The sequence below is a fragment of the Talpa occidentalis genome, unplaced genomic scaffold (assembly GCF_014898055.3).
Source record: "Talpa occidentalis isolate TD23 unplaced genomic scaffold, MPIMG_talOcc4v2.1 talOcc4.9, whole genome shotgun sequence".
Lineage (NCBI taxonomy): Eukaryota > Metazoa > Chordata > Mammalia > Eulipotyphla > Talpidae > Talpa > Talpa occidentalis.
In genome coordinates, this window is record NW_023605305.1 from 107,556,022 (window position 1) to 107,576,722 (window position 20,701).

The 20,701-nt window shown below is 54.3% G+C and overlaps 1 protein-coding gene across 2 annotated transcripts; it reads right to left on the reverse strand.

Annotated features, from left to right (window-relative positions):
* Positions 1-15: 15 nt before the first annotated feature.
* On the reverse strand, positions 16-19,886 carry DENND2D (DENN domain containing 2D). Of its 2 annotated transcripts, none has more exons than XM_037500186.2 (12): positions 19,782-19,886; positions 15,085-15,260; positions 14,153-14,265; positions 13,403-13,472; positions 12,688-12,765; positions 11,460-11,600; positions 9,573-9,721; positions 6,835-7,012; positions 3,590-3,631; positions 3,121-3,205; positions 2,541-2,780; positions 16-2,163 (listed from the first exon to the last, which is right to left on the reverse strand). In XM_037500186.2, exons 1-12 carry the CDS (start codon positions 19,837-19,839, stop codon positions 2,087-2,089), a joined length of 1,407 nt encoding a protein of 468 aa, XP_037356083.1. In that variant the 5' UTR covers positions 19,840-19,886; the 3' UTR covers positions 16-2,086. The 2 variants fall into 2 exon arrangements, with proteins under 2 accessions (XP_037356083.1, XP_037356082.1); XM_037500185.2 differs by lacking the exon at positions 19,782-19,886 and adding an exon at positions 15,829-15,978.
* Between the last annotated feature and the right edge of the window lie 815 nt (positions 19,887-20,701).

Genomic DNA, 20,701 nt, shown 5'->3' on the forward strand with positions numbered 1-20,701 from the left:
CCAGGAGTCCTCAGTAACTATAAACCAGATCGCTTTCCATTGCATGAAGGAAGGTAGTTCAATTGTGTGACTGAAGAGAGGGAGACAGCAGAAAAGCTTCAACCATTGGCCACAATGAAGCATTTTAGTGATTTTTATTTAGACCCTGTTTCCATAATCATGGGTAAATTATACTGTACTGTCTTGCCTGGCAGCCACAACTCTACTCTCTCATACTTTGGATGACCCCATCAGTCCCATGTTATCTGGATTAGCAGCAACAGTGAAACTGCATTTCTTTTCTGTTGCAGGAAAGGGAACTCAATCACTTTTGCTTGCTAGCAAATTCTCTAGCATCTGGGGTTTTATAAAAGGCACACAGAAAAATGTGAGGACAGATTAAGTTTTGAAAAGTAAGAGAAAATAAGCAAAAGAAGGATGATTCAACTTACTTGGCACGGGCACCTCTACCATCTTACTTGATTAATTTAGTAGACACAACATGTGTCAGTTACCTCCAGTGGAAATTGAGGTCTGGAGACGGAAGTCTAACCCTTGTTCTAAAACTTTTTGAATTGCAACTAGGTTTAGGAGCCACTGCCATAAGCCAAGAAGATGCGATGAAGAGTAAGCTGATGCCCTGGGCCTGATTGTTAATAAAGGGAGAAAGTTTCACCCCATGTGATCAGGAAAGCTACCTCTAGCTTGTCAAAAAGTAAGACAACTTTTACTTGGTTATGCAGCTTGCAGCTGAAGGGATCAGATGGTGGTTGCATGCTCTTTGCCGAGTCTTCTGCTTTCTCTGGTTCCAGTTGTCTAGTCTGGAGGGTGATGTGTGTGGTGTTCAGCCACTAAATCTCTGCTCTGCACACTCAAAAGGCATGTGAGGCAGGCTTTCCTTCCAGCAGTGGAAGCTTCACTGTTACCTATTTAGGCATATTTTCCTTTTCTGTAAGTGTGATTCAAAATCTAAGCCATGAATATATTTATTAAAACAAAAGGTTTATGTGAAAAAAAGAATTGTAATTTCACATGAAAAAAGAAAAAGCTATAAAGAGTAGCAGCATATAGGGGTGGTGTGAAGACAGTAGATCTCTATGCCCCCTGCGGTAGATGTCTATGCCCCCCAAATCTAATTACATTGGCTTTAACTTGTTTCTGGTCATCCCTGCTTCCTTTCCCACCGACCAAAAACATCTGTGCTCTTTGTATAGAACACAGCACTCACAGACACATTAACGAAAGATGAAATTTTTAAGTCAAGATCTTTCTAAAAACTTCCTATCTCTTGCAATGTTTAAACAGAAGCAGTCAGCAGAGGTAGGTACAGAGGAAAGATGGACAACTAAGGTCCTTTGGATGCTAAGGACTGTGATTCTCTTTTCTAAAGGGAAAAAAATGTCAGTGCAGGAGCCCCACCTTTGCCCAAAGAATTGAACCAGGCACAGAGGAAGGAGGATGTCTAACTGAAGGCTCCAAACTGACTGTGACGGGCACACGGACCTATTTGTGGAAATACTTCAGTTACTGAGATTCTGCCTGCAGGCACGGTACCCTGGCTAGCCGCCTCTCCTCCCAGGGCTCAGTTCTGGGCCACGCTGACCAGGCCTTCCTCTCCTTGTCCAATGTATTCCCACGTTTACTGCCTCGTCTTCCTGGTTCTCACCCTAGGGTGGAATCCAAAGATGCACACAAAAGCTGCAACAAGAGCTTTGTCTTTATTCTTCTCCTCACATGATCACAGAACTCTTATTTTATGTGAAGAGACTGAATCTTTAGGTCACAGCTATTTTCTCAGTTGAGGATTTTGTAGTAGTGGTTCCTGGGAGAGGACAGTTGCAGCAACTTCTAACTAAGCCTCTACGACACCTGCACAGCCCGCTCCATGTCACCTCTGCAGAAAATGCAGCCTCGAACCCAAGTCTGTGCACCAGGTCAGAGCCTTCTAAAGACCTGAGAAAGCTGACTCCAGGATCCAAACTCAGACACCAGCATGATGAGAGATCTGGTTCCCAGGAGTCCGAAGAAGGCCGTGGATCCTGCCAGGGTGGCAGGGGCCCAAGTCCAAAACTGGCCAATAAGTCGAGTCAGTCCTGTTAAGCAGAGCTTATTTCACAGTCTTTTCCCTTGATTTCTTCTGTTTCTTCTGTTCCTCATATTCAAGTATTTTCTGTTGAAAATAGCCTGTAGATTCAGATATGCACGTTAGAGCATCTAATGTTGTGGCCAGGCCAGATGTCAGAGGCCAGGAGTGAGGATCAGAAATCTTTTCTGCTCCCCATGCTCCCCCCGCACCCCACATTCCCGCCCTGGATTCCCAAGCCCTCACAGGCCTCTAGAGAGCCGGGTACCCACTTAGACTCAAAAGTAAGGGCCTACAAACAAGAGAATTGGCAGGAATTTGCCTCAGACTAAAAGAGAAAAGGGCCCAGTCCTGCTGACCATGAGTAGAACAGCTACAAGGTGTCAGCCCACTGCACCCCTCCCTTCCTCTCCATCCCAGGGCTACGCCTGACTAGGAGGCCCCTCCAGGCCGAGACTGATGGAGGCTGTTACTCTACCTGCGGGAGGGCTCTTGCTCTTCTCTGCTTCCTGGATGAAGAGGGAGAAGAGCTGCGTCTTCACAAACTTCTTCACAAATCGGCGGTTGGCCTTGGAGTTGAGCGCCTTGTAGAAGGCCCGTTCTTGGAAGTGGCCTTGCCCGTCTGCCTCCCTCTTGATGTAGGAAGTGTAGTGGCCCACAGTCTTCACAAAGAACTTCACGAAAGGGCCTGACACATGCTCGTTGGTTTGTTCTAAAGCTGCAGGCGACACGGACAGGCTGCGTCAGGGAAGCAGGCGGACGAAGCTACCCGCTCTTACCTCAAGTGCCTTTCGCTGCAGACTGAACACTGCTGGGAAGGGGCTGGGGTAGGACGCGTCGCTGTGGATGCGCTGACTGAAATGGCAGGCTGAGTCTGGGTTCTTTATGGGGGCTCAGGATGGATAAAATCTCATACTCAGACTTGCCCTAAAATCTAGCCCTGTGGGGCTGGCTCAGTACTGCTGAGTGAGTTTATCTTTGTTCTGGAAAAGCACGGCTAGGGGTCATGGCTTCAAGATCCTCGGAGAAACCCAAAGTAAGTGGGGCCTAGAACTTACTCTGTGAACCATTGATGCCCTGGCCAAGACAGTCTAAGATTTCATCCTGAAGCTTGGGTGGTAGGATGTCTTTTTCATCACCAACCTAGGAGAGGACAGAGGCAGCTCAGGTCAGGCAGGGGTGAAGTGTTGGCAGAGAGCGCGAGGAGGGCATGAATTTACACTCCCTCTCCATCCCCAGTAAGTGGCCACACAGAGACCCAGCAGAAGCTGTTTCCCGGTCTTCTGTTTGACTCAAAACTTTAACAATTTCCTCTTTCATCCTGGGGTCCTTGGTTTACACCCTTGCTCTAAAGGCACTAACACTGATTGTGTTGGAAAGCCATTTGCCAACAGGGCCCTTGAGAAAAGAGAGGTGTTACCTGCGTGGATTCTCACACCACAAAAGTATGAAATAAGTGGATCAGGGATGAGACGAGAGTGATTGAGTTCATGATGGGCCTGAAGGGGATCAAATCCAGATACTTACTGACTTTAAGAAGGTTCCTTCACAAAGATTCACCAACAGGACCTGAAATAAACACAGAACAGCTTTTTCTCTTCCCCTTTCTTCACAGACCTCAGGAGGCCTCCACCATCGCCATTGCTACCCACGGCTGTGCCTTTCAGCCCAAATAGCAACAAAATCAACATCTTCAGTTCTCATTTCCTGTCTGACAATCTACTTCCTCACCTCTTCTCTCTTTGGAAATCTCAGTCTCCTTCCTGGAGAAGGAGGATGAGGGTGTAGGAGAGGCGCCAGAGGAGAGAGCTCAGGCAGAAGGGAAACATGTGGAAACCATGGTCTGTCACTCCCTGAATAAAACAGGGGTCACAGTAATTGCTTCTCTATGGGTTATTCGGTCCTTGGCACACGTAAGTGCTTGGCAAGTTTTCTCTTTTAATCCTCCCAGCACCCCTTAGGGGCAGGTACCATTCATCCCTATTTTACAGTGAGGAAGCAGACCCCAAGTTCCATGGCCTGCAGTCCTGCTGCTAACACACAGTAGAAACCAACTCCCAAGCCGAGATCGTGCTGTCCTTGGGATTGCAGCTTTCTCCTGCAACTCCCTCCCTCTGGTCAGCTTTAGGACAGGTGTGGCATTTTTTGATTGTTTATTTTTTTAAAAAATTTATTTATTTATGCATACAAGAGCTGGAGTGCAGGCCAGAGGTGTGGGGTGTGAGAGGATTCACCAGAGACAGAGTGGGGAGCAGAACAGGCAGACTGACTGAAATACACTGCTGAAGGGAGCAGCGGGCGAGACAGGAGAAGTCTACCACGCCATGTGGGTAGCTCCCTGCCCAGAGATTGAACTTGTGCTGCAGTGGCTGCGGATTGCTTCATAGCGCTGCATCTTAACCCCTTGCGTCACCAGGGAGGCCCTGATTGTTTAACTCTTGCTATAAGCTTTATGTACCATTGCCTAGAGTTCTATTTTTAAAACTTCCTCGGAGTTCTGTGTCTTCCAGCAGGAAACAGCAAGAGAAGGTAAGGAGCCTAGGGTCAGCAGGAAGAGGGAAGAAAAGGCAGGGGGGATCTATGTCTGCACCTGCAAGACAGCCAAGCAAGGACTGGAACCTGGAGACCTGAGTTCTGGAATCAGCTCCATCACTGCTCGAGGGGTCTTCGGTCTAGACCCGAGATTACAAAGAAGCATGCGCTTGGTTGGATTCCAACCTGCAGATCTATTTCTTTGATACTCAGAGAACTTTTAAATCATTGAATTTGTTTCCAATCTTTACACTGCAAAGTTTCACATAAAATTTGGATCTGAGACTTCTGAAAAGTCAGGAGCTCTACCCCTGGCTTCTGAAGGATAACATTCAATTGGAACTGAATGCAGCCACCCCCTTTCTGCAGTTGCCATAAACCACCCCCACTCCCCAAGCTTGTTCTGGTCATTTAAATTCCTGCTGGAACCTCATTTCGGTTTGTGACCTTTGGTCTCGACAATGGGGTAAATGTTCCCTCTCTGTGCCCTTCTTCCAAATAGAAAGGGGCTGGAAAATGTGCCAAAAGACAGAGCAGGCACTGCAATTATCCATACTTGGGGAGAAGAGCTGAACTAGTCCAGGCCTGAAATCACTTGTATATACAGGCGCAGGGAGGGCTGTTCATCTTGGGGGCTGGGAGGTAAGCGTGTGTGTGAAGAATTTTCTTGTGAAATTGTTCCCAGAAATCTTTCCAGTATGGTCTATTAGTGTCTGTCAAGTAACCCCTTCCAGAGAGTTTATATGGGGAGTCAAGGTACCCCCTACTCTGACTGGGGCCCTGAGTCATCCCCTGCCCATTTCACAGGGCAGCTACCGAGCATTGGTCTAGGCCTCAGCCCTTGGAGTGCAGGAGCTGCAGTGGGGCTGGCTTTGGGGTGTCTTCCCGAGGGAGGAGCCACAGCTTCTGAGGAGCCGCAGCATCAGGAAATTTCGTAACTTCTGGCATTGGGACACTTTAGGCCTTATTGCTAAACACAGGGCTGATCCTCTGGCCCAGTTAGTTACAAGGCAAAGACTCGGTCAAAGGGTGTGTGAGGAGCCTGGGAGGGCTGGGAAGCAGGGGAGGAAAGCAGTCTGCCTGCTTCTTTGCTTCCAGCAACACTGTGTAGCCTGTGGTAGGTTCCAGCATTGCCTCTGGGTTGAGTTCTCTGGACTCCCTGTTAATGGAGGCAAGTCCTCCCACTAGGGCTAGTTCCAAGCCTCTTAAGTAGCTTACTCTGACCCTGCATCTCCCCTTAGGTGCTTGTCTGCAGGGGAGGCGGTGGTCAGCAATTTTGGCTTGCAATGATAGTAACAAGCCTGCCTTCAGGACGCATGTGTGTGTGATTCTTCCAGCCCCAGGATAGGCTTATGCTATTCATGGCCAGTTTCACCATGGAGGCCTCTGCTGTATCTGGGGCATCGCCAAGAAACGAGAAGTTCACAAAGTCAAAGGGGCTGGAAACTAATCTTCATTACCCAACTGAGCACTGAAAAAATCAGAGATTAACTGAATTGCTGCAAAAGTCTGCATTTTCAAGACTCATGGTTTGCAGGAGAGATGCATTGTCAGCTCACTTCCACAGAACTGAGTGAATTCCAGGGGGGTGTATGCTGTACAGACAGCTGTGCTCCATTCAGATGAAAGCCGAGACTCTGAGCCTGCAGACCAGGCTGGCTGGCCTAGGACAGCTGGGTGACCTCTGGACATGCCTTGTCCCTTCAGCCACAGGCAAAGCATCCAGAAACGGGGAGCAGACACTCACTGAGTATCAACTATGTACCAGGCACCAGGCTAGGCACTTCATGCAAGTTATTTCCCTCCATGACCCTGCGAACTGAGCACTGTTATCTCCGTTTTACAAATGAGGATGCTCAGGTTAAGCAGTGCCTCCCTGGTGGCACAAGGGGTTGAGACGCAACCTATGAAGCTAGACGCAGCCACTGCAGCACAAGTTCGATCCCCAGCCAGGGAGCTACCCACATGGCACAGCAGACCTCTCCTATCTCGCCCACTGCTCCCCTCAGCAGTGTATTTCAATAGATCTGCCTGTTCTGCTCCCCACTCTGTCACTAGTGAATTCTCTCACGCCCTGCACCTCTGGCCTGTACCCCAGTTCTTGCATGCATAAATAAATAAATCTTAAAAAAAAAAAAAAGTTAAGCAACTTTCTCCATATCACACAGCCACTGGCAGCTGAGCTGGGGTGGGAAGCCAGGGCCGTCCAGCTCCAAAGCCTGCCTGCCTGCGCATCCTACCTCTTCCATGGGGCTGTCCATCACCTCCTGCAGAAAGCGCATCTGTACTCCAACCATGAAGGGGGTGGGGCAGCAGACAGTGTCCAGGAGCATCTCAGGGACAACCGGGATGTAGGTGTGGGCCCAGTTGAAAGGGTAGAGCAGTGCGGCGGCCGCATGGATGCACTGAGACAGGGTGCTGGGGCAGGGCGCAGAGAACGAGAGTCAGAGGGGCCACTCTGCACCTCCACCCCTAGAACCCCACATGGCCCCCCCACAAGGACTGCCCACCCCTACAGGGGAGGGGCAGAAACCAAGAGGGGCTGGGCTCCTCTCATCAGGGATGGCGCCTCGAGTTGATACTTCTTTTCCCAGTTAGTCTTCCTGACTCACTCCTGGCCCAAAATAAAGGTGGCTCGAGAGAGAGAGAGGTGGTGTAGGGTAAGGTGAAGAGTATCAGGCTTTTCTGCCCTCCCACCATTAGGATTGGTGACGGAACCCTGTGGTCCCGAATGCATGCCTGATGGTGGGCACCTGGAGTAGGGTGTGGGCATGCGTAAGTGGGTTCACCTGGGCTAAGACTGGGCTTATAAGGTCGGCGTCATGGGGATACCACCAGAACCACGAGCAGAAGAACCACGAGGAGCAGAGACCACCAGAGAGCCCAGGTAGAGTGAAGACTTGCCAGCCTCCCAGCCCCCTGGCACCCCTGCCTGCCATGTACCTGGTAAATCCCAATAAAAGCCCGCAAAAGCCACCGAGGGCTCCAGGACTCTCTCTCCTCCTTTACCCCATCTGCTCGGTCTTAGAGAACCTGCTCCGTGTCTTCCTGCCACTACAGGTGGGAAGAAGAAATGTCTTCACCCAAACAAGTGCTTGTCACTGTGCTAACGAGGCGGGTGCCAGGAAGCATGACGTGACTGCTTTGAAGGAACTGGCGGTGTAGCTAAGGGAGAAAACTTGTCAACACCGGGGTGCAACAGCAGCTGGGCCTTATTTCCTTCTTGTCTCAGTATCCCCATCCCTCGTTCACCTCCCATGGCTCCCTCTGGCCATATTGGTGTTTTTACAGTTACCAGGTTGGTGCCTGAATGGGCTTGGGAAATTCCTGCATTCCAGGAAGCTCTTCCTGGCAATTCCTACCTGGAAAGTCCCCCAGAGGAGACTCCTCTGTCCTCGCCAGAAAAGCATTGCCCGTGCAGTCTCTGCCAAGGTCCCAGCGGAGCCCTACTCCTCCCCTTCCCGTTCCACAGCGCAGCCCTGCTCTGTCTGCTCTGTCTGCTCTGTCTGCACTGCCCCCCATGGCGCTTCACTTCTCCAAAACGCTCCAGAGTCAAGGCCAATAAAAACACACAGGCGGAAACCGCGTTTCAATTCTTGGTATCCAGCTAGGACTTCCTGAGCTAGAAAGATGGCATCTCTGAGAGTGTGGCCAAGACTTCAGCTGCCTGGAAGTCCCCTCCCTGCCTGGAGAGCTGGAAAGCTGGCTGTGAGAAGGAAGTGTGGAGTGGAGGGCGCTCCCTGGAGTGTCGAGGCCTGAGCAGCAAGCCCTGCCGGCCTCCATCAAGTCCAGGCACTGACACCTCAGTCACCTTTACTTCCCAAACACTTCTCTCAGGAGCGAGGCCAGAACCCCCGCTCCAGCCACAAGAATAGTCCCCTGCAGAGCTGAGAGCACAAGAGCGATTTCTAAAGCAAAGGTTTTATGCCACTTGTCTTCAGGACTAGCCAATAATGAGTTCGGTTTGGTGAGCACCGATTTTTAATGAACTTTTAACCCACAGACCTCACTCCCCGCCCAAACTTCCTTTCCTCTAAAACCTACGACATCCTCCTGACCACTGGCCTAACATGTGGCTCCTTCTAGTCTTCTCGTCGGCGGTCTTCTTCTTCCCTAAAGGACGGAAGCAGGCTTTCTCCCTCCCTGGACATGAATAGGTCCCATCTGACTGTGTTGTTTTTTCTTTCCCCAATCTCTCCCGACTCCTCCGGCCTCTCTCAGACTTGAAATACCTAAGAGGTAAGGCCCAAGACTTGCCCGCGGGGATGATCTCAACTGTGAATTCTTTATTAAGAATAACAGTGAGCATTTAACAACCACACCTGCAGGGCCCCAGGCTGCAGTGAATCCCCACCGGCAACCTCGAAGGTAGGAACAACCATTATCTCCACTTCACAGATAAGGGCATCATGACTCCAAAAAGTTAAGAAACCAACCTCAGGAGAACTACGTAGCTAAAGGTAAAAGAGCAGGACCTGACCCTCTGGTGATTTCAACACGATGCCCTCGGCCACAGAATTCCACACCTCTTAAGGTCAATGGCCTGGTCTGTCTATGCCTTGCCAATGCTTGGCATCTGGCAACAAGTGACACAATAAATGCCAGCTGAATGAGTGGGCAGATGGACAGACGCGGGGTGCTGACCTCCATACCATTACCTTCCTGCCTCTCTCTCCCTCCGCCTTTCAAGGGCAGAGTTACACTTGTATCGGTTCTAACTGGTCTCCACCTGGCTATCTCGGGAACACTCATGCCTTCTCGGAGCTGAATCAGGGACATTCTCCAGGCTTAAGCAGCAATCAAGTTTGGAGGCAAAACAAATGGCGACAGTCTCTGTGGGTGAGTGCAGGATAAGAGCAGGAGCAGGAGGGTGAGTACAGGTCCTGCTGCCTGGTTTCCTTCACAAACCTGCCGGTCTGCTCCCTGGAACCCAGAGCTGCCCACCAATTCAGGGGATCCGTTCCAAGGCGGGACCCACCTGAGATCTTCTGCCAGGAAGATGATTCTTCTCTCCATCACCGCAGAGGCAAAAATCTGAAGGATCTGCTCGAAATGGAGACAATTCCACAGAGATCTGAAATCCACGTGTTCTAGGTGGGAATCCAGGGGCCGTGTCAGTGAGATGAACTGTGGGGAAAGCAGAGTAGGATGCTGGGCCTCTCCCGGTCTCCACTGCTTTCTGCCCACCGGCATTAATGACCATGTCTCTTCCCTGCTGAAGGCCCACCTCTGGTTCCCTCTGCTCTGTGGGGTGTCATCCCTAGTGTGGCCCACAAGGCCCTGCCTTGCTGAGTGCACCCCACCTTCCTCACAGTGCTTCTCCACATCAACACCTGCCTGAGGCCTGTAGGTTAAGTAAATGATATCAGGCTTTTCTGCCCTCCCGCCATTAGGATTGATGAGGGATCCCTGCGGTCCCGAATGCATGCCTGATGGCGGGCACCTGGAATAGGGTGTGGGAATGCCTAAGTGGGTACACCTGGGCAGAGACATGGAATTTATAAGGGCAGCGTCACGGGGACGCCAACAGAACAAACAGAAGCAAAACCACGAGAGCAACAGAGAACAAGACCACGAGAAAACGCCGGAGAGCCCAGATAGAGTGAAGACTTGCTGGGGGCTGGGAGGCCTGCCAGCCTCCCGCCCCCCAGCACCCCTGCCTGCTGTGTACATGGTGAATCCCACTAAAAGCCTGCAAAAGTCACTGAGGGCTCCAGGACTCTCTCTAGGACTTCTCCTTTGTCCATCTGCTGGATCAGAAAACCTGCACTGTGGCCATTCCTGCCCCCTACAGGCCCCTCACAGGCCTGCCCACTCTGGCCCTCGGCCCTTTACTCCTTACAGGCTCAGAAGCCACCTTGGCCGCCTCATATGGTGCATGTCTGTCCCTCATTTTCTTTTTTTTTTTTTAAAGATTTATACAAGAGCTGGGGTACAGGCCAGAGGTGCAGGAGGGTGAGAGAATTCACCAGAGACAGAGCAGGGAGCAGAACAGGCAGAAGGACCGAAATACACAGCTAAGGGGAGCAGTGGGCAAGACAGGAGAGGTCTGCTGTGCCATGTGGGTTTCTCCCTGGCCAGCCGGGAATCGAACCAGCACTGCAGGGGCTGTGGACAGCTTCACAGCACGGCACTCAACCGGCTGTGCCACCAGGGAGGCCCTGCCCCTCATTTTCTCATGTAGCATCCTGTTGTTTTCATCACAATCATACAATTTTTAATTTCATTTTGATGCTTTGTTCCTTTAATGTCTGTTTCTCCCCCTGGACTTTCAGCTCCACAAGGCCAGGGGCCACGTTCCTTATATTTTCAGAAAACAGCAGACCTTGCTTCACAGCGGCACTCCACACTTATTTTTTTAAGCAAAAAAGCCTATTCCAGCCCTTGTTTTTTACAGAGGGAAGTCACGGTCCAGAAGGACACAGAGATTATCCAGAGTAAAAGGGGTCAGGACTGAGATTCTTAAAAGAATGTTCTACCTGCTTAGTGCCTTCAAACAAAGGCATCCCTATGCTGGAAGGGTGGGAAGCCAGGGGTGGGGCTGATAAGAGACAGATGGAGGCCGTCATGGAGGGACACAGGAGGGTCAGGGTGGGGCTGGGGGCCAGCAGCAGTTTGGGCCCGGGGGGCGAAGTCCATTCTAGCACCAGGAACCCAAGCTGATGGGATTTTATTTATCACAAGTGAAAGTTTCGTTTGCTTAAATGGAGACTAGGTCCTTGTGAGCATCAGGATCAGAAAATGTGGGTTTAATTTTCAGTTCTGCCAATAATTCTACCAAGCCCCAGCCCCTGCATCCTAAGCTGGTGCCTCAGAAGCCCACCCTCTCCTGGCAGGAAGGGCCCCGCCCAGGCTGCTAACCCACCTCGGTGCCAGAGTCGGGGATGAAGCTCTTGAGGGTGACGGTCTTCCCAGGAGCCGGGAAGGTGGCCTCTCGGAGGCCCTGCATGAACGGGTAGATGACGGCCATGGAGATCTGATGCCGCTTCTCCACTTCATCCAGGATCTGCAGGGAGAGGACCCACGGGAGGCAGGGCTCACAGGGGCTCCCGGGGGTGCGGCAGAGACCTCCCACGAGGCTCCCCACTGGTCCAGCCACGTCTACACATCCTCTGGGCTCCTCCACCGACTGGTTCCTCCCCTCCCTGCAGGGGACTGGTCTCCCGCCAGACAATCTGCTGTTTATCTCCTGCACAGAGACTCCATTTCTTCTGGCCTTCCTTTCTTCCTGCCTCTACCAAGCCATGGTCTTCCCATGGTGACTACCTTGCCCAGGGAGTCACCCCAGAGTACAGCTGCCCCCTGAACACCCAAGACTAGGGCGCTGACCCCCAGCCAAAAGTCCAGCCAAAAGCCCACATGTAGCTTCTGACTCCCCAAAAACCTAACAACGAATCGCCTGCTATTGATGGCGCCTGCACGTGATGGGCGCCACCCCAGTCACCCAGGGGAGCTCCCTCCCTTCATCTTCCAAGGGCCTGCCCAGCGCAGAGGGCACAGAGCCCTCCCCTGGCCACCGAGATGTGCCCCAAGCTCTCTGAGGATTCCTTGCTGATCGCCCCCCCCCCCAACCCCCAGCTGGACAGACACTCAGATTAGCTTGGGCAGAAGTGCCGGTGCCCTCAACTTCTTTTCCACCTCCAAGGAGCTGGAGGGCATCTGGGTTAGAGCTCTGCCTCTCTCACCTGTCACCTCCCCTGAGCCGCACCCCGACCTTTGAGGGAGGAAGGTGAGGAGGGGTCATTCTGTGCATTTGACAGATGAGGAAACAGACCTCTAGGCACACATCTCCCGACCTTCTAGCCTGGGCTCCTCCCATCTGCCCTTCTCCAGCTCTCTCTCCCCTGACTAGGGTGGGAGCAGCGTTCCCTCTGCAAGGGAGACAGTCCCCAAAGTTCAGCTTCCACTTGCCCCTAAGATCAAGTTGAGCCACAGCCGCACTCTGCCTCAGTTTCCCCAAGGGTGACCCAGCGACCCCAGCTGTGAAGCAGCAGCTCTGCAGAGGCCCCAGGAAGCACAGGCGGGCAGGCTGCCAGGTGGACCTGATGCCAAACAGGCTGAACAGGCCCCGAGGAATCCTGCTCCACCCCTACCTTGGAGAACAAGCCGAAGCAGCCGAGGCAGCTGATGATGCAGTAGACCTTAGGGAGGCGAGGGCCACCGCCGGCCGGCTGCGGAGGGACAGAGAGGCCCCCTCAGTGCCACAGCTCCCCAGGGGACTCACCCACTGGGACAGATGGGGCACGAGGCTGGTGGTTGTGGAAGGGGGTTCGTGGAGAAAGGCCTGGTTGTCAGAGGCCCCACTCATTCAGTGGAAAGGCAACACTATGGGCACCAAAGTGAAAAAAAAAAAGGTGACCTGGAGGGGACTGGGTGGGCTCACTGCCAGCACCACCACCATCAGTGCCAGCACCACCCACGGGGGTCAGTAAAGAGTGAGCAAGTGTGTACCGATGAGGGAATGGCTAGGGAGGTGACACTGTAAAAGTGGCTTGAAGAAGCCTCCTGAGACCCAAGAATTGAACCTAGTTGTCCAAATCCCAGTGTGTGCTCTCAGATTCCAGGGGCCAAGGTGATAGGGGCTGGGAGCCTCCCACAGAGGGGAGCTGTTGAAAGCTAAGGTGCGCAAAGACGGAAGCCAGGGGGCATGTTCCCAATTCTTGCGGGTTTACACTGACGTGGCAGTGGGGGCTGGGCAGTGGTCCCCATAAGCAGCACTGCCAGGGAGCCTTGGCTTTTGCAGCTGAGGCTCGAGCCCGGAGAAGAGCAGGCTGCAGAGATGAGGGGCCAGTTCTGAGCAGCACAGACCAAGAGGCGCCTGCAGTATCCAATCTTCCTGCTCCCATCCACGTTGGTCAGAACGAAGGAGAAGGTCTCCCTGGAAGAGCAGACAAGACCTGGTTTGTACGGTCTCCCTAGATTCTAGAACAGGAAGGTCAGCGCCAGAGGAGTGCAGTGGGGGTGGAGGGCGGGTCAGAGGGATAAGGGGAGCTGCTGACTAATCGCGAGGGCAATAATAACACCAGTAACTTAAGTGCTTCCTGGTGTCAAGCCAACCCTTTGAGCCGGGTTCAGTGATTATTCCCACTTTAAAGATGAAGAAACTGAGGATCTGAGAAGGTGTTTCTTGCCCAAGATCAGGCCATAAGTGGGAACGCCAAAGTCTGAACTTGGGCAGTCCAACCCAGGGCTCGTGCTGTCCAACCCAGGGCTCGTGCTGTCCAACCCAGGGCTCGTGCTGGAAGGCGCCGGCCAGAGGGCCGACCTGAGGTCACGAGCTTGTGCCCATGGCAGAGTCAAAACACAGTTACTCTCACAGTCGGGAGAGTCTCCCCCATGTGTGGACAGAGGTGACTGGCCAACGCCGTAAGCTAAGAGCCTTGATTGAGGAACCCCAGGCAAGACATTTATATATGAATCAATTCCAGCCCTCGGCATCAGGAGGGGAGCTGGGGCGAGTCAGCACACACACGAGGTGAAGGGGCCCCGGAACCACATGGCTCACACCGTCCCTTCTCCCCAGCCCCCGAGCCTCCTGTCCCAGGGCTGAGCAGTTACCTGGGATACTCAGTGAGTGGGACCCACTCATTCCCATCTGGGAAGCAAAACAAGGGGATGGCTCCAAGCAGCCGCTCCTCCTCCTCCTGTTGGCCCCTAAGCAGGTTCTCCCGCTACGGGAATAGGAAAAGAGATGAGTGGATTATGGGGGTAGAGGCAGGAAGGGCTGAGGGTTGGTGGCTTTCTGGGGCTCTAGTAGCCTGAGAGTAGCTTCTCTGCTGATTTGAGACTCAGAGAGCCTCTGCCTGTAGACTTCATTCTGCACATTGGGTCTGGGTCTGGCCACAATGACCCCAGGCCGGAAACAGCTCTACCTGGCCAGAACTGCATGAAGCTGACTGACCATCCTGCAAAGCTATACAGTCAGGAATGGGGTCAGGGCCACAACGAATACAGAAAGACCCAGAGATGGCCTGGCTTTCCAGAAGGACCACGTCAAAGAAATACCACATCTGAGAAGAGAAGCCACCAGCTCGGTGGCCACACCCTCAGGGCTAAGGAAAAGTATGCCCTCCCCCAGCCCCATGCTAGATCAGACAAGAAGGAACCTGATACTTGGGCTGTGGCCATGGGTTGAGCCTGCCCCCCCAGCTGTGTGACTCCCCTGCCCAGCCCAGGGAGGGGGTTCCTCCAAGACTCTGGCAGAAGGTAAGCTTATCCACCAAGAGGGGGGACTGAGGATGGAATTTGGAGGAACTAGGTGTTTCTACAGGGGCAAAAGCACTAGCCTAGTTTCCCAGCTAGGCTTCTCAAAGAAGTCAGACCTAGATTCTGTGGGTGATAAGAGAAAACAGGGCTGGGCTAGGGAGGAAACAGCCAGCTCAGGGCATTTCTAGATTCAAGTCCTCGCAGGGTGGGGAGAGGGCACCCTCCCCTCCACCTCTCAAAAGTCCCAGCGCTCTGTCTCCCCTGGAACCTATTTCAGTCCTTACCTTGGGAAACTGGTAGGTGATTGTGGGCTCATAATCATTCCCTGAGTGCTTTTTTTTGAGGGAAACCACGAGAAGGTACTCAAAGAAGTGCTGTCCTCCAGCAAAGTTGGGTAGATTGTACTCCTGGGTCCTTTCCGGTTCCTTTCCAGCTGCCCCCACATTGTCCTGGGAAGGTGCTGAAAGCAAGACACAAGGCACATTCGGTATCTCATTGTTCACGAGTGAGGTCTACGAGACTCTGGGCAACTTCTGCCCCTCAAGGCCGCCTTGCACACACTGAGGTCCTCGGAGCCTGCCCGGCATCTTGGGTCACAGATAGGATCGGAGCCAACCAGGCAGTTTCTGTGCTTGGGAGACGTGAAACCACATGGCGCCAAGAGGAAGAAAGAGTCCACTGATTTGGAAGCCAAGGAAAAGTACTGGAGGCCGCCCGGGAGGCGCTAGCCCCAGGACACACAGACTCTGCCTCCCCAAGGGTGCTCAGCACCCGGAACTGCATGCCCGAGCAGACTTGTATTCACTGAGAGAAGAGGCCCAAGGGCCATGTGGCCTGTGACCACACCAACCCCACAGAGGTCTGGCCCACTCTACAAACCACCAGGGGAAACTTCCAGCCCAGTCACATGGGGGACCAAGTGGAGGTCAAGATACAAAAGGAAGAAGAGGAAGAAACATTTCGAGGAAGAACAGCCCCATCTAAGAGGGTCACCCCGGAAGAAAGGAAGTAGGTGATCCAGTCCAGACCTGCTCGGAGTCCAGGCAGCTGTTTTTTTCGGAAGAACCTGAGCATCCCGCCTATCACTTGTCCTTCCATCTTCTCGAGCCTGCGGCGCATGGAGTCGTCCCTTCTCCTCCAACACAGACCAGCTAAAGGCAGCCCGAGAAAAGGGCTGCCACCTCAGTCTCCCGCCACAACGCTACAAAGCCAAGCCATGCGTCATCTTCCAGAAAGCGCAGAGCAGTTTCCATGCTGTGCACTCACTGCTGGAGCAAGAAGATTGTGAGTGACGTGACCCAGCAAGGCGGCTTAGCGCCTGCACCAGCAGAGGCAGCATCCTGGCACTGCAGCTCAGACCTCAGCTCCTCCCAAGAGCCTCGGGGTGTGGTGAGAGAAAGGTCACAGCAAACACCTGCAAGCTTGGGCTTTGACTTCTGGGCTGCGGGCTGTGCAAGGGGGCTAGTAACTTCCTCGGGACCACACAGATGACTGGAAACAGCAGGCGCTGGCCACAGACAGGGATCTTACATCTCTGCGATACAGATTCCTGACCTTTCACTTCTTGACTTGCTCAACAGCGCAGAAAGCTCCTGCAAGGCCCCCGCTGCCCAAGAGAACTTCTGCAACTCAGGCCTGCCCGCAAGAGCATCAGGCCCACGGTCGGGATCGCGCCACCTCCCCGAATAAAGGGGTAAATAGACATGATCTAAATGGAGAAGATGTTCTAGCAAGAAAAGGAGTCCTGCAGATCAACATGAACCTAAAAGCCTCTTCACCAGCTGCTGAATTACAGAGCAAAGGCCACCTCTGAGCTGGGAGAGGCAGACTTCCTGCCTATCCACGTGGCACATCCCTCGCCTCCTGCAACATGTCCTGGGCTAATACAGGCTTTTCTTGCTGGGGCCTAATCCAGGCCCCAGCAAGAATCCCTCTTCCCAAGTAGGAAGCACTGACTCAGGACATTCTCTCTGGCCTACAGAAAGAGACTGGTTGAGTCAGCAGACCGGGGGTCGCCGGGTGGCAGTGGAAAGCATCTCCACCCCACCCCCATTCCGGCTCAATCTCTTTTCCCTCTTGGGCCAGGTCAACAGTTCTGCTCAAGCTAAAGGCAGAGCAGCTGGCCCCTGGGGCTCTCAAGGTGTTAAGAGCCTGTGTCTAGAGACAGGGGGAGAAAGAATAGCAATAAATCACCTAGGATTTCGCATAAACCCCGGAAAGAATAAATGCACAGGGTGAAAGAGGACTTTTGCCAGGAAAGAAGACCTAAGAACCGGGAGGCAGAAAGGTTTGTGCCAGTATCTTCCTCTCCTGCCAAGATTTAGCAGTGCTCTGGGTGCTGGCACAGGGGAGATAGCTGCCTCGTAGGAGCTCCAGACTTGGCTTTTGTGGGACTAGAAAAAGCTAGCACTCAGTGGCGAAGCTATGACTCCTGGGAGAGCCCCGTCATGGTACATAAGGATGTTATGAGTGCTGTGCCGGTGAGAACAGTGAGCTGGAACATTCGGAATTGCTGTCACGCCTTACTCACAGCCTGCACAGACTTGTTGCACCATTCTTAGCACGTGTCTGAGAAGCAAGCATCTTCCTGATACAGTTGGAGAGACTGAGGCACAGAGTAATTCAGGGACTTCCAGAATGCACAGTAGAAATGACTGCAGTCCAAGGCCATGGCCCTGCCTTATGGGTGTGGTACACACCAAAATCCCTCAAGTGTGCAATGCCTCTTCTTTGCAAAGAACTTTCAGATCCCCCAATTTTTTTGCTCATCATTCCGGAACCACGGGAAATTATTCCTTTCCCCAAATCCTCCATTTTCAGCTTATTTCCTCCTGCTTTATCAAGATAGCCATGAGCATAGCAAAACTCACAAACTCAAAAACAGTCACTAGACTTAAGAACCAAGAAATCCAAAGGACGGTTCTCTCAAATCTTTCCAAGGGAGTTGTCAAGAGTAGCAGCCCTCTGGAAGAAGAGAGAAACAGAAAACTACTGTCCACAAAAGGGATGTGTTTTAATTAAGTCATCTCACTGAATCGCCAATGCCCTAAAAAAGAATTATTGTCTTGTTTTTAGTTGAAGACAGAGCCACCCTTTCCAGGGAAGTCAGGAGTCTGGTTACACTTGTTCCTCCACAAGGAAACGCCTCCCATAATCACCCGAGGAAAGTCCCAGAACTGTCTAGAATACAGGTGAGATGTTCTGAACCTTGATCTGGAAAGGTGACCCTCCCTCTTCCAGCTCAGCTGTTCTCAAGCTAGGGTCACCCCCCCTGGCTCTGCCCCCAGCAGGATACACACACACACACACCCTCCAATCACACAGCTGTCCTGGGGGCAAAAGGACAAGATGAGGAAGCAAAGCCCCAGGAAGTGGAGGGTGGAGGATGGCACCTATGAGGAGGCACGTTCTCCTGGGCCCGCCAGCTCTCCTGGGCCCGCCAGCCGGAGCGCAGGGTCCTGGTTTGGGCTGCTGGTCATCACACAGTTCCTCCACGGTCTCACTCCTCCCTTGGGGGCTGGGGTGGGTGGGAATGTCTCCCCTGGGCCATGTCTCCTGCGGCCACAGGGAGCAGGTCTCGTCCATCCACACTCGCTTTTGAGGTTTGAGGGGGACCAGGAAAAACCAGGCAGGGCTCTCCAGAGAAGAAAGGATGCTTGCCCACCCCGCCTTCTCTCAGCCACCGCACAGCTCCAGGCCTCTGACCTCTCTGCTTCCTGCAGGTGGGGTGAGCAGATACTGGAAACCTGCATTCAGGGAGAACAGCCAGGGCTGGGGGAGGGGCAGGGGGTGCTGCAGAAGGAACACTATTCTCACCTGAGCTCCCCAAATCTGGGCTTAGAATGTGCGTGTGGGTTGGGGGGGTCTCGTTCAACCCCAATGTCAGAAGGAATGGGGGTTCTGCAAATGACTTTACTTTCCAATCTGTTCTTTTCTCCGCAGAAAGGGGACCTCTGGGCAAAGCATCTAAGGGTTGTGTTAGCTCGGTCATGGCACTGGCTAGGAAACAGCAATAAGCATTTGTTGACTGAATACTTTAAAAAAAAAAAAAAAAGTAGTCCTAATTGCCTTCCTTCCAAAGTCCAGCGCCGCTGTTTAAAAAAAAAAGGGGGGGAGGGCCTCCCCCGTGGCGCAGCGGTTGAGCGCTGGGTTGTGAAGCTGCCCGCGGCCTCTGCAGCGCCGGTTCGATCCCCGGCTGCTCCCCGGCCACCGGAGGAGGGTCCCGCATGGCGCGCAGACCCCTCCTGCCGCCCGCTGCTCCCCTCAGCAGTGTGCTTCGGTCCTTCTGCCTGCTCTGCTCCCCGCTCTGGCTCTGGTGAATTCTCTCACCCTCCCGTGCTTCTGACTGTACCCAGGGCTTGCATAAATAAATAAATAAATAAATCTTTTAAAAAAAAAAAAAGGAAACTATATTGACTTCTAACTTAATTCCCACAACCCCAGAAAGGAGGGGATCAGTCACTTCATTGATGAGGGGTCTCGGGTGGGGGCGGTGTGACTCGTGGGGTTCACACTGTGGCGTGTGAGCAGGCTCTATCTCTGGCCCCCAGGCTTCCTCGGGCAGGGCTGGCCACACTGTCCACAAGCCAGTTTTGGAGCCGGCGGCTATTTGTGGGGCAGGACCGGCTCCTAGCACCCCGCCGCCCCCCGCAGCGCGAGTTCCCAGGATCCCCGGACGCGGCAGCCGCGCGGGGCGGGGTCTCCCCAGGGCGCTCAGCCCGCGCGCCCCAGGCACCCAGCGATTGCACAAGTTTCCTGGTTGAAAGGACACGTGTCCCCGGGGCCCCACAACTGTTTCCGCAGGGCCAGCCGCCGCCTCCCCTCGCCCCACAGGCCCGGCCACTCCTCTGACCGCCCGCCCCGTCCCCACCTGCCCCGGCCCGCTCCACCTGCGCCCTCGCCCCTCACCTGGCCCCCCGCGCCGCCCGCTCCACCCCGGCCCCGGCGCCCCGCGCGCCCTGCGCCCCGGCCCGGCACTGACCCCCGCGGACGCGCTTCAGTCTCAGGCTGGCTCGGAGGCGGCGGCCGAGCCCGTCCATGGCCCCTGGAGTCCCCGGCGCCCGCGCCCAGGTCCGCGCCGGCCCCGCCCCCCGCGCCGGCCCTCCGGGGCCCGACACTTTCACTTTCCCGCGGGGACCCGGGACGCGGGGCGGGGCGCGCACCTTCCGGCCCGGCCGGCCCTGGGCGCACCTGCGCGGGCGCGCCTGCCTGGGCCGGGCTGGGCGGCCGCGGGGACAGAGGCGCGCGCCGGGCGTCCGGGGCGGGGCGGCGCCGCCTCGCCCCCACCCCGCGTGGGGCGCCCTGGGAGCGCGGAGGTTCCGAACCCCGAAGAGCCCGCGCCGACTCCGACTCCACCGCGGGAGCTGGGAGCGCCCTGCGCCGCCCGCGCCCCTTCCAGGCGCCCCCGACTCGCCCCGGAGGGGAGTTTCCAGGGTCGCACCTTTCCAGCCGCGCCGCGCGCGCGGCCCCCGCAGCTGCTTTAGCCCCTGGACAGTCCCAGATTCTTGGCTTTTATGAGCTGCCACCCCCCGAGGCACGAGCCCAGTCTGCCTCTTCTCCCCATTTCACTTCCCCAAGGAACTGGAAGTGACAGGAACCCCGCGGCCTGGCCTGGGGGGACCTCGAGATGGCTGCAGGCTGCGATCCTGACCCGCCCCCCACCCGCCGGCGCTGTACACCCCCCCCCCCATAGATAGGGACGTTTAGAAAGTTCTTCGTAAACTCTTAGATGATGCAGATTTAAGGTGGTGGCTGCTGCTGCTGCTGGGGTGGGGGTGGGGTGACCCTGGGGATGGTGGCCGCCGCTGTGCACACTCCCTCGCTTGCCCAAATGCCAGCTCAGCCTCTCAGCTCTTCCTCTACCCTGTTCACCTGCACTGGCTTCCAGGCTGCCCAGACTGC

What these genes read in the sequence shown, in the direction of transcription:
- DENND2D (XM_037500185.2), bottom strand. Translation starts at nt 15,919, where the DNA reads ATGCGCCGCAGGCTCGAGAAGATGGAAGGACAAGTGATAGGCGGGATG. An exon ending in TCACCTACCAGTTTCCCAAG is followed by an intron (nt 14,266 to 15,084) that starts GTAAGGACTGAA and finishes CTATTCCCGTAG; the next exon opens with CGGGAGAACCTGCTTAGGGG. An exon ending in CCACTCACTGAGTATCCCAG is followed by an intron (nt 13,473 to 14,152) that starts GTAACTGCTCAG and finishes CTGCTCTTCCAG; the next exon opens with GGAGACCTTCTCCTTCGTTC.